The sequence below is a fragment of the Pipistrellus hanaki genome (genome assembly GCF_964339955.1).
Source record: "Pipistrellus hanaki genome assembly, chromosome: 10".
NCBI lineage: Eukaryota > Metazoa > Chordata > Mammalia > Chiroptera > Vespertilionidae > Pipistrellus > Pipistrellus hanaki.
Genome location: NC_140512.1, coordinates 29,380,209 through 29,399,046, shown reverse-complemented (window position 1 = coordinate 29,399,046; position 18,838 = coordinate 29,380,209). Strand labels below are relative to the sequence as shown.

Genomic DNA, 18,838 nt, shown 5'->3' with positions numbered 1-18,838 from the left:
ATATATATAAAAGTCTAATATGCAAGGTGTCTCCTCAGGAGTTTGACTGGGAGGACTGGGAGTTCGATTGCTCACTATGATGTGCTCTGACCACCAGGGGGTGGCGAGAAACATGACAGGTGACCAGCAGTGGCAGGAGGGCACTGAGGGAGCAAGGGAAGGAGGAGGCAGGGAGGTAGGGAAGCAGGTGGCAAGAGAAGAAGGAGGAAGAGAGGAACCTGATCAGCCCTGATTGATGGTCAGGCCTAGGGACCTTATCTGTGCACTAATTTTGTGCACTGGGCCTCTAGTGTTTATTAATTAATCTTCTGTACATTAAATTCGTCATATCTGCCTCATCTTTTCAATTCACAATCTTCTATAACTTCATCCTAATGAGACTGACTAGCAACAGTAGCAATAAACAACTATTTGAATTTTTAGGTTCCAAGCTCAATATAAACCAGCTTTGCCTGTCTTGAGTTATATTCTTAATAGACTTTATTTTCTTTTTCTTTAACTGTATTTTATCCTTTTATCTCCCTACCAGGTAAATAAAGTAGTTGATAAAGAGGATGAGTATACATGTAATTTAAATAGTCTGTTTTGGTAAATTTAACATTCGACTTTAAAAAATTATATTTATATGAAAAGAGCCTTCTTTAAATAAAATGATTTTTCTGACATGTTTTGATTATAGAACATGTGTACTTTTGCAAGAGAAGAGCCTGTCACAGATTGTAAAGAAAAAAAAAAAAAAAAAAAAGCTTTGGCATCATTTCTCTTATTTGCTTCATGATTAGAAAATTTGTTAATGTTTTGAGAGCTTTGTGTGCTATTTTCCCTTGGATTAGCCATGAAATTTGGTTAGGGTTAGGGTTAGGTGTTTATTTGCAAAAATTGTGTCTGATGCAGTCTTCATTTAATTCCATTGTTTTTAGAGAAGAGTGGTTTGTTTTATTTTTTTTATGAAGACGGTTTTCTCTCAAAACTCTATTGGATTAAGCTTATTTCCCAAGTTAATAGCTCATATTAAAAAACTGCTTTTGTGTGGATTTTTACAAAAACAACCTGAAGGCAGAGATTTACCTGCCACTGCTTTAGTCAATGCTCCCTTTGGGAAACTATGAGGGAAATGATCAGAGCCTGCATTTCCAGAAACCTCTGGCATGGAGGTTATTCCACTGTCATACAGCAGCAAAAACAAACAAACGAAAAATCAATAGTTTGTTGTTTTTTAGCATTTACTGTATTTCAGGTACACACACACACACACACACACACTCACTCACACTCACACGTTACTTCCTTAATCCTCAGGAAAACCCTGAGATAAAATGAAATTTGGGACGAGCCTCGCTTTCAGATCCACCCCTATCCACCACCAACAAGCTTTTAAACTCTCACTTCAATTGTATTTCCGTATCCTCTGTGGAAATTAAAAAGGCCCAAAGAGTTCAGGGGCCCTGAGGTCCCTGAACTACAAATACCATGGTTCTTTCTAGAAAGGCAGGCAGCCTGGCACTTGACTGGGCAACCAGGCCCAAATCGCTAACCCTCTGGCTATCCCTTCTGGGGCCTCTGATTTCTCATTTGGGTGATCAGAAACTTGGGGAAAGTTTCTTCGCCTTTCCGCCTTTCCTTGAACTAATTTTGGGGGTGAGAGGAAGAGAGGCAGAATCAGAAAAGTAAGTCAACCGTCCTCTCATGGGTTGTGAAGGGCCGATCTGTTAGATTAAACTCGGGGCTGACAACCGAGAGCCTTGGATCCAGCAGCGAAGATCCAAGTATTTCTGGAAGCCTGGGGCCCGGTTCACACCACGCCCCGCCCTACGCCCTGCATCTGGGCGGAACTACATTTCCCAGAATGCCATTCGACGCCGCCTCGCCCGGCGCCGGAGAGTGCTTGATGACGCCATCCACCCGCGCGATGTTTAGACTCCACTGATGTCGTGGCGCTCCAGGGGAAGAAGTTGGTGATTTGAGGGTCCCGGGTCCCGAAGGCGAGGTCCGGTGACCCCCGGCCCCTTCCTGCCTCCGCTCCGCCCGCCTTTCCCGTCTGTCTCCTGCCAGGATGAGGCGCGCAGGCCTGGGTAAGGAGAGGGGCTGGGGTCCGAAGTTCAGCCCTGGAGCCGGCCGTGCCGGGCGCGGGGGCGCGGGAGGAGGTGGGACCCTCTTATGTCCCTGGAATCCGGGCCAGAGAGCCGGGTGAATGGGGAGGTCTTTGGAGGCGGTGCCAAGTGGAATTGTCTCAGGTCCTTAGGGGTTTCCTTAAGTTCGGGCCAGCCCCAAGTTTGAATGGTAGGTTTGGAGAGCCGAGTGGAGGACGTGGGGGTGGAGTGGCTACAGGTGCCAGCTCAGCAGCGAAGTCCTTTAGAGTTCGTGACCGACGACCACCCCAAAGGCTGGCTTCGGCTTCTTCCCTGCTGGCCCTGGAGGTGAAGGGTCCTCAGAAGCCAAGTTTGAAAGAGTGTTGCATGCGAAGCACATTTAAGAATAAGGATAATGTTGGTCTGGTAACAGGGAGTGACAAAGGTAAATGCTACGTGTCATTACTGTTCAAGTCCGAGACTGACTTCGGGGTCAGAGGCCATTCTACCCAGAACATGTCTTATCTGAGCCTCGTGCCACTGTGAAGGCAGTAAAATGTGGCCCTGCTTGGCGTTTGTTCTTGGCCTTTTGTTGACCAGCCAGCAGGAATAAGTGAGGCACGAGGACTCTTAATGGGGCCAATATAATGCACAGCTGTTAACACAGCATTTCCTGGTTCTGAAGTTCTCTATTAAGAGACAACTTTAAAAAGAAAAAAAGAACCCTGCTAAATCATCGTGCAGTAACCTGAGGAAAAAAAAAATGTATGAAATGTTTGAAAAAAAAAAAAAGATGTTACATTTTTTAATTGTTATGATAAGATGAAAAAAAAACTTTTCAAAAGTGATATTTATTTATTTATTTAAAAAATATATTTTATTGATTTTTATAGAGAGGAAGAGAGAGTGATAGCTAGAAACATCCATGAGAGAGAATCATCGATCAGCTGCCTCCTGGACACCCCCTACTGGGGATGTGCCCACAACCAAGGTACATGCCCCCTACCGGAATCGAACCCAGGACTCTTTAGTCCGCAGGCCGACGCTCTATCCACTGAGCCAAACCGGTTTCTGCGAGTGTCTGGTATTTAAAGTCAGTGAAAGTTGACAGTAACTCTAGACTTGTTCATTGCTTAATATATTGTCATACAAGAAACCACTTTGGAAAAATATAGTTTTTCTGAATACTTACATCATAGGAAGTTGACCAGCGAAATCTTAGAGAAAAAACTGATGTTGAGGATGCTTAGGTTTATATGCCTAAATGTTTTTCCTTTGTATCATTACTGAGAACAACAATTTATTTATTGTGTACTTGAGTAAGCTCTAGGTATACAGTTATTTGTTGCCCCGTTTATCCTCCCCAAAGCTTCCAGTCTAGTTGGGGGGTAGGAACACATTCAGAGGTTAATTCTAGTACAAGGTGGTCGTGAGAGATCCAAATGCCAGATAAGTGAATGTTTAGGCAGGTCAGAGAGAGAGAGCGAGTGCTGTGTATTTTGTGGAGACGTAGGAACTTGACCTAGAGCTTGAAGATACAGGGTGGGAGAGGTAAGCTCCAGCTGGAAGGATGACACCACTCCCCCAGGAAGAGTTGTAGGACTGGAATTACGAATGATGCCTTGAAGGGGTTTTGGTCAAGCCAGTTTGATTGAAGTAGGAGACATGGAACCAGAACTACCAGCTTGTGGAGATCTTTGAGTGCCAGGTCAAGGAGTTTGGATCTTATCAATAAGCCTATTAATCCCTTGAATATTTTGTTGAGCAGTGTGTTGTGATAAATTGCAGGAAAAGGATTTGTCAGCTGGTGATTCTCAGCCCTGAATATACATTAGAATCACTAATCACCTGGAGAGCTATCAGCTACCTGGACACCCCCCCCCCCCCCCCCCCCCAGCTGAGACTAATTAAGTTAGAATCTCTAGGATAGAGCCTTTTTTCTTTCAAGCTCCCTTGTATTGTAGTTGAGAGGAAGTATGACTTAGGTGCCTGTCCATTGCTATCATTTACATTGGTATGGGAAGTGGGATTTTTTTTTTTTTTTTTTGTGTGTGTGTGTGTGTGTGTGTGTGTGTGTTTTTAAAGTATCAATGTGTATTGACTTGGAATTTTAAATTTGGGATAAAGAGAGAGTGAACCTGATAGATAATCACATGGAGAAGCTGCCACACTTCACATGAATCTCTTTAAGTGATTTGGCTCTGCTACTGATGGAAACTACCCAAAAGAAGTAGCATTTGTCTAAATCAGTGGTCGACAAACTGCAGCTCTTTGGCCCCTTGAGTGTGGCTCTTCCACAAAATACCATGGCCTAGGCGAGTCTATTTTGAAGAAGTGGCATTAGAAGAAATTTAAGTTTAAAAAATTTGGCTCTCAAAAGAAATTTCAGTTGTTGTACTGTTGATATTTGGCCCTGTTGACTAATGAGTTTGCTGACCACTGGTCTAAATGGACAAAGGTTGGTGATGGAAGGCTGGCACTCAGTAGCTTTCCTACAACTTTGATAGCAGTGATTCACACAAAAGGAAGTGGCTAACTTTGGAATAGCAACTCCTAGAATTTTATTTAACATTTTTAGTTTTTATAGTTGGGGGTGGGAGGTGATAGTATGTGGAACGTTTGAAATTCTTTAACAGAAGAAATGTGTATTGAAAGGTTGCTGGGTGATGAGAATTTTGCTTTCAATACGTGGAATGAAATAGAAGTACTATAAAATTAAAATTAAGGTAAACAAAGAAAATAAAGCAAATAACCATTAATTTAGAATTGAATTCCTTGGTAAAGTTGTCAAGTGATTAAATTCAAACAGTCATTAATTATTTATTGGGCAAATGTTCTACATTTAGAACCTTAGTCATAAGAAGACATATACCTTTTCTTTAAGGATTTGGTCCTCATTAAAGTAGAGTATGTACAGCATATCATTAAATGATGGAATGAGAATGCATGTTTAAATGACTGTTTTAACTCAGTAGGTGAAATACTATGCTTAGTCACTTGAGTTCTTTTATAATAGCACATTAAGAGAACTTTATGGGTAATATGTCAGCATTTGAGGGAATATTTGGGGAATGCAACTCTTTTTCTTCTGGAATATACTTGTTTGACATTTTGTTGTGTTTTTGTGTGTGTGTGGTGGTAGAGATTGTGTGTCTGCTGCATATAACGTATTCATTATAGGGGATATAGAATTATGAGATACTGTTTCTGCCCTCCAAGAAGCTTATGATTCTACTAGTGCCTGGGTGCACAGATTCATGCACATTGAAAGGGAATTAATTAGAATAAATATTTTAATATTGCTGTTCACCCTTTATAAGTGTCAACCAAATTCACGATCTACAATGATAGATCAAGACACACAAGTGCAGCTGGTGCCAGCAAGAGCTTTGTATGTATCATGCATGTGCGAGTCAACTTAGCCTTTTATTGTAGGAATCTCATGTCCCGCGTGGAAAGGGTTCCAATTCAGGGTTCGAGTTCTGGAGAAGGGCCACACACAAATGAAATGACTTGAAGAAATGCAATTTGGCAATATGGGGGCCAGGCAGTAGCCCAACTCCAGTGGGAGAACTACTCCCTGCTCTGGCCCTGCCATCCCTCTTATTGAGGCTTTGGGGAAAACATCTTAGGCAAGATAAACAGAAATTTACATGTAGCCCTTAGGCAGGAAATAACAGAAACTTAGATGGGACAAACAAGGTGGAGGCTGCTTCAGCTAACAATGTCTCAACTAAAGGGTGAGTGGTTAGAGCAATTAAGGTTGTTGACCAGCCTTCCTGGCTTCACTAAAACATCCCTCTTTTAGTGAAACTGATTTGTTTCCGGCATTTTATAGATATTCTAGAGGCCTGGTGCACGAAATTTGTGCACGGGGTGTGTCCCTCAGCCCAACCTGCACCCTTTCCAATCTGGGATCCCTACTATGATCCGGCCTAAGTGGGCAGTTGCACATCCCTCTCACAATCCAGGACTGCTGGCTCCCAATTTCTCGCCTGCCTGCCTTCCTTTCTGATTGCCCCTAACTGCTTCTGCCTGCCAGCCTGATCATCCCTTAACCCAGGGGTCCTCAAACTTTTTAAAGTGGGGGCCAGATCATGGTCCCTCAGAGAGCTGGAGGGCCGGACTATATGAACTACTAAATTCCTACTGTAACACCTCAGCTGCGCTCACTGCCCAAAAAACCTGGCGGGCCGGATCAGACTCCTCTGCGGGCCGCATGTGGCCCGTGGGCCGTAGTTTGAAGACCCCTGCAACCACTCCCCTGACAGCCTGATTGATGCCTAACTGCTCCCTTGGCAGCCTGTTTCCCCCTAACTTCCCTCCCCTGCAGGCCTGGTCACCCCTAACTGCTCTCCCTTGCAGGCCTGGTCCTCACCCCAACTGCTCTCCTCTGCAGGCCTGGGTCCCCCCCAACTGCCCTCCCTTGCAGGCCTGATCCCTCCCAACTGCCCTCCCCTGCTGGCCTGATCGTCCACAACTTCCCTCCCTTGCAGACCTGGTTCCTCTCAACTGTCCTCTCGCTGGCCATCTTGTGTCCACATAGGGGCAGTCATCTTTGACCACATGGGGGTAGCAATCTTGTGTGTTAGAGTGACGGTCAATTTGCATATAATTATTTTATTAGATAGGATTAGATAGGATAGAGGTCTGGTGTGGGTGTGGGCCAGCTGGTTTGCCCTGAAGGATGTCCCAGATCAGGGTGGGGGTTCCCTTGGGGTATGGGGTGGCCTGGGTGAGGGGCCTGTGGTGGTTTTCAGGCTGGCCATGCTCCCTGGCATTTGGGATTTATTTATCTTGTATAATTGAAACTTTGTAGCCTTAAGTGGAGGCCAAGGCAGGCCAGGGCAGGCTGAAAGCTTGGCTTCCTCCATTGCTGGGGAAACCCAAGCCTCCTGCTCTCTCCATGGCCACAGCCATCTTGGTTAGGTTAATTTGAATACTTGCTCCTGATTGACTAATGGGCATGGCTTGTGGGTGTAGTGGAGGTATGGCCAATTTGCATATTACTCTCTTGCTTAATTAGACCTGCTTTCTGATTTAGCTAAACTTTTTCTAGCCCAGTGAAGCACCCCAACTTCTCTTTCAGGTAATTGTTAGCAACACAGCAGAAAAATCAACACAAAGCAGATAGATTATTATAAATCATGCAGGGAGAACAAAGGGTAAAATATTTAACTGCAACAGTGTTTGACTATATTCTGTACAGTGAGAAAAACGTGAAATCATTTTCAAGGTCCACCATTTCTTCTTTTTAGTCAAATCAAGTTTCTAAACTTCTTAAGACTCCATTTTCCGGCTAATGAAAATAGGATTCTACCAAGTCTCCTATCTACTCACTCTAGGACTTCTGTGAGGATCAAATGAGATGAGGCATGTGAAAACACTTCACAAACATTTGGTTAAAGTATAAAATGTTTGCACTTGGCTATAAAGCAAGTCGTGTTCCTAGGCTGAAGGAACTCCACGGTGGGTAGTCGCTAGGGAGTGGAAGCTGGGCATTGCTACATGACCTAAACCTAGTCCCCACAGCGACCATTTCCGGGCTGGGCTGTGGGCTGCATTTTGTGGGTCTTGGCAGAGTTGGCTGCGATTTGGTGGGCTGTTGCTCCAGGGTGGTGGTGGGGCCTGTTTCCCACTTGGGGGAAGCCGAGTGTTGCTCTGTCAGTGCGAGGTCTCTAGTCCTGTTTCTTTGGCCAGTGCACATCACGGCAGCTCCTGCATTGAGCATCTGCCCCCTGATGGTCAGTGTGCATCATAGCGACTGGTCCGATGGTCAGAGGGACACTTAGCATACTAGCCTTTTTTATATATAGATTCTTGACAGGGGCAGGCACAAAATTGAATAACAGTGACTTCAGATTGTGTTCATTAATTCATTTACAAGTTGTATTGAATGTGCTTTCCTATGTGTATGCATATGTTTGTGGGGGGATATATAGCCAGGAATGAAAGAAATTTAGTTTCTGCCCTTGGAGTGTGCTCTACTGTGTTATATCAGTGTTTTGTACAGTCAGAGCTATAAGAATTCAGAGTGAGAAAGTTTTGCTTTTTAGAGAAAATGAGATTTGTGCTGTGCTTTGAACGAACTTTCTATGCATGCCTCAAAATCTTTCAGCTACCAGCACTGACCACTACTTCCTGTTCTTCCATCTACTTTTTGATTTTACTAGACATCTGGTTTCTATAGCATCCCATTACCCCATATTCTCAAAATCTATTGAAATTACTTCAATCCCTGTCATATCTAGACCCCATATGTCATATCTTTGACCATTATTTTGGCAAGCAATCTCAACCTCTTGGTGTTCTGTCCTGCAGCCCAACACTATAAACCTCCAACTCTTGAGCAGCCCAACTGTCCTCAGCCAGGCTTGTTTTATTCCCCTAGTACAGTGTTTCCCAAACTTCTCTCATGATGAGAATCACCTGGTGGAGTTGTTAGAATACAGAATCCCAACTAAGAAGTGCTAAACTAGAATTTTTGGGAACATATAGGTAAAATTGTATACTTAACTAGAGCAAAGCTTAGTTAAGTATACACGGCTCTAGTAGCCCTGTGTATTCCCAGTCAATTTCTTCCCTTCTCTTTACTGGTTTTCCTAACTGATAGTCATTCTTCAGAAATGGCTTTTTTTTTTTTTTTTTTTTTTTAACTGAGAAAATTGGTGGTATTATTTATTTTTTTAATGTGGTTAAATAGCACCCTAAACCAGTGGTCACCAACCTTTTGGACCTCACGGACCACCAGTGGTCCACAAACACCTGGTTGGCGACCTCTGCTAAACTCTCTTCCTTTCTCATTGTATTCACTGCTCAAGGCTCACTCTGCCTGTTTGATTGCCTGATGAATATCAAGTACTGTATTAGGCAGTGGTAGGGATTGCATTCCTGTATCTCACTGCTATTTCCTAGAACCCTGGTCGGCAAACATTTGGCTCTGTTGACTAATGAGTTTGCCAAACTAGAAGATTGCTGAACTAGAAGATGAGCTCCAAAAAGTAGCACCAGAAAGAACAGACCACAGTTTCTCAAATATTTGTTGAAGAATGAACGATCCCCTCTCTCAGCTCTCAACTATATTCTCTATAAGTTATTCCAGCTCTCTTCTGTTTGGGATGCCAGTAAAGGACCCTTCCTCTGCCATGGGCTCCCTCTGCCGTGAGCTCCCTCCTGCTATCATATCTCCTTTCTCCCTTGTTCTTCAGAGCCAGGTTTCTTCCACGGGGAGTTGATGTCATTACTTTCAGACCTTTTTAAAAATGTATAGTTCTATGGAACAGGAAGTGTGTCCTGAATATCCTTGTATGTATATCGGTACTTCTTTGAGTGTGTTGTGGGCAATCAATACGCAGCCAATAAATATGTATTGAAATGAATTGAATCTTCTTTGCTTGAGAGAGGGCATTGAAGGAATTTGATCTATTTTGTTATTTTAAAAACTCACGTGAAATGTGGCTATTTATTGACATACGTGGTCTGCAACGCCCTCCAGGGGTCTTTTTCAGTTCTTTTCTATCAGTTTTAAAAGTGGCTTATTTTTGCTACAACTAGACTTGTGACTGATCCTTGCAGGTGAAGGTGGCCCTCCTGGCAGCTATGGGAACTATGGCTATGCTAATAGTGGGTATAGCGCCTGCGAAGAAGAGAATGACAGGCTCACTGAGAGTCTGAGACACAAAGTAACGGCTATAAAATCTGTAAGTATATATTAGGTACTTTCAAATTTGTACATTTACATGCATATGTTATACTTTTATTGGCATCATACTAAGGAATTCACTTACCTAAATAGTGTGGTTCAGTGAGGTATGCTCAAAGTTTAGACACGATTTGAGTAGGTTTAAAAATGTGGCTACTGAACACATATGGTACATTTATCCTTTCAAAACATCAGCGATTTTTTTTGTGGTTAAATCTAAACAACTGTGTGATGTCTGTAGTAATGTCTCTGAGCAGTCCATCCTCCTCACCCAGGCATCTCTGACCTTTTCTCCTATCTCCTAAGCTACAAATCTTAGCCTTCATGTTTCTACCTTTTGCTTCACAGCAATCACCAAGTCTTATGCGTCTTTTCTTTCTAAGGCTTCTTTCTATTTCTGCTTTTCCATTTCTAATACTATCCCCTGGTTCTTTATTGGGAAAGCCTTTAACCTATCTTTTCCTATTTTTTTTTTTTTTTTACATGTTTTGGTTTGAGCTGCATACTGTCACCAGTCATCTGAGTGTGTTTTTAAAATTGTGTCCTGAACTCGGAGGACTTCCCTGTCCTCCCATGATGGAGGAAAGTTCACTCTGTAGGTTGGTCAGATAGGTTCTTTAAAGATTGTCCATAACGTCTCAGACCTTACCGCCCGCGTTTTCAGAACGTGTATGTGCTTTCTGCCCCACCCAGACGTTCCCCACTCCGTGTCTTTCATCGAGCTCTCCCTCCGCCGTAGGTGTGCTCCTCTCCTTACAGTGGCCACGCTTTTGCCGGTCCGAGAGGCTCCACTCCACTGCGCCACTTCCTTCCTCCACACTTTACCTGATTATGACGTCACAAGTAATATTTTTCTTTATGAAAATATGACCATTTGTGCCATTTCTGTCACCCTTAATTGTATGGTGATCTGCATTGGAATTATTTGTATGTAAAAGAAATTGACTAAATGTAGGGTTTTCTGTTGTACTTATTTTTATATTCTACACAGCACCTAGTGTAATTCCTCATCAGTTGTATGAATTAAATGTATTAAATAGAGGAAAGAAAAAGATGGTTTTAAAAGTGTGTGAGATATATTTTGCATTACAATAAACATTCTGTACACTAACAGAACATTAAGTAGAAGCTCATATTGCCAAAACTTAATTGGCATTTCACTAGTTTTGGAAGATAGAATTGTATTTAGCCTGGAGACTATTACATTCTGAAATGAGTATTGTTTTCAAAGTCATACCAAATCAAAAGGAGTTGATCTGTGAACCTAGCAATATTGTATAATGTTAATACTTTAGCAAATACAACATTGAGAGGGAATTAAGAATTAGACGATTTAAAAACAACAATGTTGAATATTTAGGCTCCTTGTTAGAAGAAAGCTTTCGGGCTTTAAATATAGTTTATTATCTCCTATTCTGATCTGTAGAATTCTGGTATGGTTTTGTGTCAGAAATACTCCCGTACTGTGTTCACACAAAATAAGCTGAGAACAATATTTGCAATGGTTTGCCAAGGATTTTTTTGTAGTTGTGATTATATTTATTCAAATATCTTGGAAATGAAAGCTTTGATGAATTTGTCATATAAAGTATTAAACAAGTTTTGGTTTGAATAGCAGCCATAAACACGCAGATTTCTTTTGGCTCAGCCTCTTTTCTGCATAGCTTTAGAATGTGGATGACAACTTGTAATTTTTTTTCCAATTTGTTATATTTAGAAAGAAATAATCAATTTAAGCATATATTCAAAGTAATGTCAATTTCAGTAGGAAAATATTAACTATTTATATCTGAGTTTGAATTGATAATACAGTAGTTATGTACCTCTTTAAAAAACATAAATAAGGAAATATACAGATAAATGCTGTTGTATGGATAATTATATAAAAAGAAAAAAACATGCAAAGATATGTGAATCAGAAGTACGTACCAAAATTCAAAGCTGGAATTGAATATTAAATGAAATCCAAGTGAAGAGCAGGGGAGCAATGTCCTTATTGAGAAGGAGTAAAAGTTCTAAATTTTCCATTAATATCAAATGTATCTTCTTCTGGTTTGAAAATGTATCAGAAGAAGAGAGTATATTTTCTATTTCTGGCATACAATTGTTTCTGAGAAAATGTATATTTAAAATGGCATTTTATTTGCTTTATAACACTTAAATACTTTTATATGAGTAGTAATGTGTATGCTTTCTTTATAGCTTTCCATTGAGATAGGCCATGAAGTTAAAACTCAAAATAAATTATTAGCTGAAATGGTAAGTAAGATTTTAACTTTTAAGACCGAGCTCTAATATTCTTAAAGTTAGTATGTCAATCAGAAATAATATCATTTTTTAATATATTTTATTAATTTTTTACAGAGAGGAAGGGAGAGAGAGAGCTAGAAATGTCGATGAGAGAGAAACATCGACCAGCTGCCTCTTGCACACCCCCAACCAATGTACATGCCCTTGACCAGAATCGAACCTAGGACCTTTCAGTCCCCAGACCAACGCTCTACCATTGAGCCAAACCAGCTTTGGAGGAAATATCATTTTAATTTTTATCCATTTTGGAATAGATCTAGGGATCATATGTCCTGTATTTTAATCCATTTACATCTAATTAGTTTTGAATAACTACAAAGTTTGTCTTTGCCATATTCTTACATTTTTAAGTATGAGGAAAAAGTAGAAACTAAGTATCTTTAAATCCTGTGTTTAGAAAGACTGTTGAAACCTTGGGATAAATGACTAGAGTGTTCTTAGAGATGTAGACTGCCAAGTAATCTAAAAGCACTTTTCATCCAATCAGCTAAATGTCTTGTACTAAATATAAGCCTGTTTCTTTTGCTTGATTTTCTAAGGATCACTTCTGAACAAATCAATAGGATTTGAACATAGTAACATCTAGAACCTTTTATCTGTAAATAATATCAACAATATATACCTTTTCTTCTTCAAGCCACTTTCCATTTTTAAATATTTATTTTGGATGTTAAGCTCCAGACCTTTCCCAGTTTCTCCACATGCTTTTAAAACTATTACTATTCAAAATGAATATGGCATTGAAAGCAATATTCCTATGAAAGCTGTGCATTAGAATTGTGGGGTGCTTTCTGCACCCTAAATAGTTTAGGATTGTGAAGTATTCCGTGGCTGAAAAATGTTTATTGGATAATAAAAGAGCTTTTTATTCATTGAGAGAATTATTCAGTTTTGCATGGAATAATAGGGCTGATCATCCAAGTTATAAACAGGTTTCTGAATTGATTAAACACTAAAAATGTCATTAAGAATGTGTCCTAATAACAGTATATCCAATTACTTAAGTCTGCATATATAGAGTATTAGAATCTAAGCATCATATTCGGTTTTTCTTTTCTCCTCTTAGGATTCACAGTTTGATTCTACAACTGGATTTCTAGGTAGAACTATGGAAAAACTGAAGGTGTTATCCAGAGGGAGCCAGACAAAGCTGATGTGCTATATGATGCTGTTCTCACTGTTTGTCTTTTTTGTCATTTACTGGATTATTAAACTGAGGTGATGCAAGTAAGTGTGAATTTGGAATTTGTACCAACTTCAGTGGCTTGGGATACCACTTTGGCAAAAAATCAGCATCAAAGCATTCCTCATTTTCAAATATGGCTTTTTTCCATTGACAGTTACAGGATTTTACCTATTTTATAAATCACATTACATAATACAGTGCTCTTTGAATACTGTTTAATGACTCATTTTGCCCCTATTTTCAGGGGTATTGAGATAGCCAAAAGTCAGTCCAGCCCTAACCATTGTTTTCCTATTGTTTGCTGTCAGATTAAATAGCAGTAAAGTGTTCTGTTGCTATCATAGACGTAGGTTTATGTTCCATGTAAAGAAACTTGGAGAATAGAATGGAGAGCCTGATGCTGAGCTCTTGCAGTGGTTTACAGGTTTGTGGTGGAATGAGAAACATATTTTCCTGAATGACATCAACCCTAATGATGTACTCCCCTTTCCTCCTTGATTTGGTTAAATTGTAGGCAGATTTCTTTTTACCTACGATGTTTTTCTAATAATTTTTGATTATATGACTCCTCTTTCCTCTTTGCCCAAGGACCTCATTCTTTAATAAATCTTATTTTGGCATATTCTAGTAGGTGTCAAACAAATGTGAACCAGTATAATTGTTATTTTATATTAACTTTATATATACCATTGACTTGGCTTAAAATAGCTTTATGATTTTAGCTACTTAGGCCATTTGGTTATCATTTGTGACAGAATAATGTGAAGCTAAAGTAATTGCTAAGTTCTGACTGGAAATAACATGTTCAAGAAAATTAATTGTCTCTGCATTATTAGGTGCTCAAAATAGATAATTGAAAGTACTCAGCATTGAACTTAGGGGTAAGAGAATTGTTGTTTTAATCCAGTATGTTTGTTTATATAAAGCAAAACAAATATCGAATAGAAAGAAATATTAAAATGTTCTTAAATACACTGTATTGCTATTTTGGAATTTACTCATTTATGAACTCTAAAAATAAATTTTTAATGAAATAAGCTGAACTTGGTTGCTTCTTTATTTAAGTCTCTTATATTTTTACATAGAACCTGAGAAATGGTCCTGAAAACTCAGGTTCCAAACAAAATCAAGAAAAGCTAACATATGTGTATTATTTCGGAACTTCATTTAAACAAATGAGATAAATCATGACTGCAGTTTCAAAAATATTTATCTTTGCAGTACTTTTTCTCTAAATACCTATGTTCTAGTTGGATTTGTTATCATTTGGGCCTCTGCTTGACAGTTAAAACACAAAAGCTGAGAGGGGTTAAGTAACCTGAAAAACTTGAGGTGTGCTGTGACACACTTATTTGAGTTAGGTGACTTGGGTTCAGATACCCATTCCTTCACTTGCTCAGTGTTTGGGGACCTATTTCTTCATTAAATCACCCATTTCATGGGGTCATTGTGAGAGACAGATAATATATTGGAAAGCACCTTACTCATGATAGTTACTCAATAAATGTTAGTTCTCCCTATTATTATCGACACATCAGAAAAGGGAATTATTTTAAGAGTAAGATAATAAGTTGGTTTCAGGCTGTGATGATGACAGGACCTCTAAGTAGGAATTTCTATCAAACAATTAGAGATTGATTTTTTTTTTTCAAGAATTATTTAATTATGTGCTCTGTGTCAATTATGTGACAGCCAGAGCTCAGGGAAGACTCCGAAATCATTGCAATAATTAAAATAAAATTGCAAAAAGAAAAGAACAAAAGGCCAAGGAAAAATAACTGGAAGATGGAAACAGAAGGGAATCAATAAGAAGTAGACAAGATCAAGGCCCTAGGAAAACCAATGATAGCAAGACAAGGATGGAATTCAAGATTAAGTATTAGCTATTAGAGGAAAGTAACTTTGTAAGCTATATTAAAACACTGTTTAAAAGTTGGGTAGAATTATCATGAAGGAGGCAATGCTAAGGGTTTTGGGGTAAGGTAAATGTAATTGTTATCACTACCTTCTTCAACATTTCTTACTTTAGAATTCTTTTTAAGAAGTGTCTAAAATCAAGGCCCTAACCAATATTTCGTATAACCCCTCTCTCATCGCTGTGTTGACTGAGATTCCTGACAGTTCCAGAAAGGACCTGCCTCCGTCCCATCAGGGGTCCAGCTGCAAGCACCCTTTCCTTCCTTATGTTTGGGGAGCCACTAGGAAAAAAATGCTCCCAAAAATAAAACTTGGGGTGGGGAAACGTCAAATACGGAAAAGTTCTAATCCTTTATAATCCTTTACAAGCTCACTGCTAACTCCAAAAAGAAAATTATTGCTAGATGTATCTGGGAAGTTGATTCTCATAAATAAAACATTCACGTTATAGTTTTTATGCAAACTACGCAAGACTTGCAGATGTTTGGGTGGTAGGGACACACTATAAAAGTCCCGTATTTTAAACGGTAAAGCAGACTCAGAAAACAATTCATAAAAACCTAAACAAATCCCAGATGACTGAAATGCTCTGCAAAATATTCCATTTCACTAAGAGTTGGTCCTTGGAAGTGTGCCAACACATTTGGAAATAATAAAAAGGCCTAACTTCTCTGCACCATCCCATACAGACAGGAGGCATAGGTCTCCACAACGAGGGAAGGACAATTGTACAAATGATCGCTAGCATTTAAATTAGCATGCACATTAATTCTTAGATACTACTTGAATAGAGATTACTTGTGAAATCTAAAACAAATAAGCAATATTTTAAGTATTTGAATTCTAGAGCAAAAAACCCTGGCACCTGCATCCATAAAAAGCTTTTGCTTCTCTGAAATGAATTAGTTTTCCTAATTATTCTATGCTCTTAACTTTCAAATCATATGTATTGAATTTGCTTCCTTGCGGAAAAAGTGCTTGATAATTTGGGTTCATTTAGTTAGTAAATAACTTCATCACGCCACAGTGATGAATTAACTGACTAAATATTTATTGGGAAGCAAATTAGCATCATAGCTAAGACTGAAAGCTATGAAGTCACATTACCTGAGCATAAATCCTGGCTCCATTACTCATGATTATTTGGGGTTGATAACCTCGCCACTCTAGTTATTCTATTTGTAAAAGAGGAATAACAATTGAATATAAAGCAGTGGTACACAATCAGAGGGATATTGTGATAATATTATTTGTAAGGAATTTAGAAGGGTTCCTAGTATTCAATGGTACTGCCTACAGGGTAGTTGCTCAAAGTTCTCTTTTCATACTTTTCAAATTTTAATTTATTCTTCAAAATGTAAACTACAAAAATTCATAAAACAACAGCATCTTAATATTTAACTTACTATGATTTTAATATGTTTGCTTTAATTTTTTGTACCTTCATATGACCTAGAATAAATCACCAGGAAGTTCTAATGCAATAAAGTTTAATATAAAATACGTATGTAAGGAAGTGAAAAGAAAAAAAGAATATTCTCATATATATATATTTGTATATATATTCATATATAAAATACTGGAGAGAGAGAAAAACTTCAGTCACCTTTGTATTTATAGTCTTCAATCTACGTAAATTATATTAAACTTTTTTGAAAGATGGCATTCCAAGGTCAGGCAGTATAAAAATTTTATGTAGTTTGCCTTTTAATTAAGTGTTCAAGTAAGTGTTGGTTTGTTCAACATATACTTTTGCTTTTGTTACTAGAATGGAATGATGGGTATTTTCCAGAAAACTTAATTTCTAATTGAACAATTCCTATTGGTACTAATCTATGCCAAGTTAACTCAAAATGGATTGTATTTTCATATAACCATGAGTATTTTCTCATGACTCAAATTTTTGTTCTAGTACTTACCTAGAATCGTTGTAAATATATTTCTCTTGCAGCTGTACCTTTGGGTATTTAAGACTCATTTCTTCCTAACCAATGAGCGGAGTTTTAGAAACTGTACATCTTCAAAAGATATCTGTACAGTGTGTGATAACCACATATCCCATATACTCAGTTTTTCTATATTTTTAGAGCTATAAATTCCTAATAATAAAAGAACATGAAAATTATTCATAGAAAATAAAACATTAGCTATCGAAAATAAATTTGTTTAACTCATTCGGGAAGGGTATATTTGGTGTCTACCAATAGGAGACTTTATGTTAAGTACCTGTGCTTTTTCTAGAGCACTTGGCACAATAGTAAATCCCAAGGAGTGATTGGTGAATAAATTAATGGTTCCTCCTAGAGAATATCTTTTTTTATTAACTATCATTAACATTTTTAGTGCAGAGACTATAGAATTCCCTTAATAAAATTGTGTAGTTTGCCCTAACTGGTTTGGCTCAGTGGATAGAGTATCGACCTACAGACTGAAGGGTCCCAGGTTCGATTCCGGTCAAGGGCATGTACCTTGGTTGCTGGCACATCCTTAGTAGGGAGTGTGCAGGAGGCAGCTGACTGATGTTTCTCTCTCATCGATGTTTCTATTGTAACTATCCCTCTCTGGGGGGAAAAAAAAAAATATATATATATATATATATATATATATATATATATATATATATAGACAATTAAAAAGAAAACCAGAAAAAAATTGAATGCTCTGCCTACAGGGTCAAGAATGGATGCCACTTAGACTCAGGTGGCAGAAAGTTTGGGTAAAGCTGTTTAATAGTCCTCCTCTTCCATCACCATTCAGATTTCAAAACCTAACAGGTTTATCAGCATCTCTGATCTAAGTTGATCAGGTAAGTAGGGCAATTCCATTCCAGAAAACCTAGAGATTTTTGCTTTTTAAGAATCTTGTTTCTGTTTGTATTTCTAAGTAATTAGACTTGACTCCTGTCCTTAGCCAAGGAGTCTGCATTTCACTCAAGATGTGGAACTCACTTAGCAATGTTAGTGGGGGCTTTACTGACACAGATTAAGGACTTATTTGGGTCAGAGGGTGGGGTATCACAATACTGGTGTAGTTACCTAGGCACAACTAATCAGTCTAGCACTCCTGGGTTGTCTACATTTTGCTGCCATTGACATTATAAAATAGATGACATATAGTTATCTATATACATAAAAGCCTAATATACAAAGTGTCCCCACAGGAGTTTGACTGACCTGGAGTTTGATCACTCGCTATGATGTGCATTGACTACCAGGGGGTGGCACAGAAAGAAGGAAGGCCCAGGCCAGTGGCCAGCTAGCCGCTAGGGACCCTGCCATGCACAAATTTTGTGCCCTGGGCCTCTAGTAGATACTATATAGGTATAGATGTTTTATTTTGTATCTGTCAGAACAGGCATTCCATTCTCATTCATGAAAGGCACCTGATAAATATTAGCAACTTAGAAACTCACCTCTTTATGTCTACCATGGTGTTTTCAGAGCCAAATATTTCTGGTCTGTTCACAGGATTATAGAATTTTGAATTGGAAATGAGACACTATCTAATCCTAACATGTTTTTAAAATACAAGGTTCTTGTCTGCATACCCTCACAGGTAAAATTGAGAGCTAACTGAGGATTTGTTAAGTCAAGAGGATACACATAGTTGAAGTAAAGTCAAACACATTTGTCTTTCTGGCCTGGCTACCTTCAT

At 38.9% G+C, this 18,838-nt stretch overlaps 1 protein-coding gene across 1 annotated transcript; it reads left to right on the top strand.

Annotated features, from left to right (window-relative positions):
- The first annotated feature begins 1,888 nt into the window (after positions 1-1,888).
- Positions 1,889-14,304, top strand: BET1 (Bet1 golgi vesicular membrane trafficking protein). The gene is made up of 4 exons (XM_084896948.1): positions 1,889-2,072; positions 9,645-9,769; positions 11,974-12,030; positions 13,148-14,304. The coding sequence occupies exons 1-4, from the start codon at positions 2,054-2,056 to the stop codon at positions 13,301-13,303; spliced, it is 357 nt and encodes a 118-aa protein (XP_084753074.1). The 5' UTR covers positions 1,889-2,053; the 3' UTR covers positions 13,304-14,304.
- Positions 14,305-18,838: the final 4,534 nt, after the last annotated feature.

What these genes read in the sequence shown, in the direction of transcription:
- BET1 (XM_084896948.1), top strand. An exon ending in AAGTAACGGCTATAAAATCT is followed by an intron (nt 9,770 to 11,973) that starts GTAAGTATATAT and finishes CTTTCTTTATAG; the next exon opens with CTTTCCATTGAGATAGGCCA. An exon ending in ATAAATTATTAGCTGAAATG is followed by an intron (nt 12,031 to 13,147) that starts GTAAGTAAGATT and finishes TTCTCCTCTTAG; the next exon opens with GATTCACAGTTTGATTCTAC.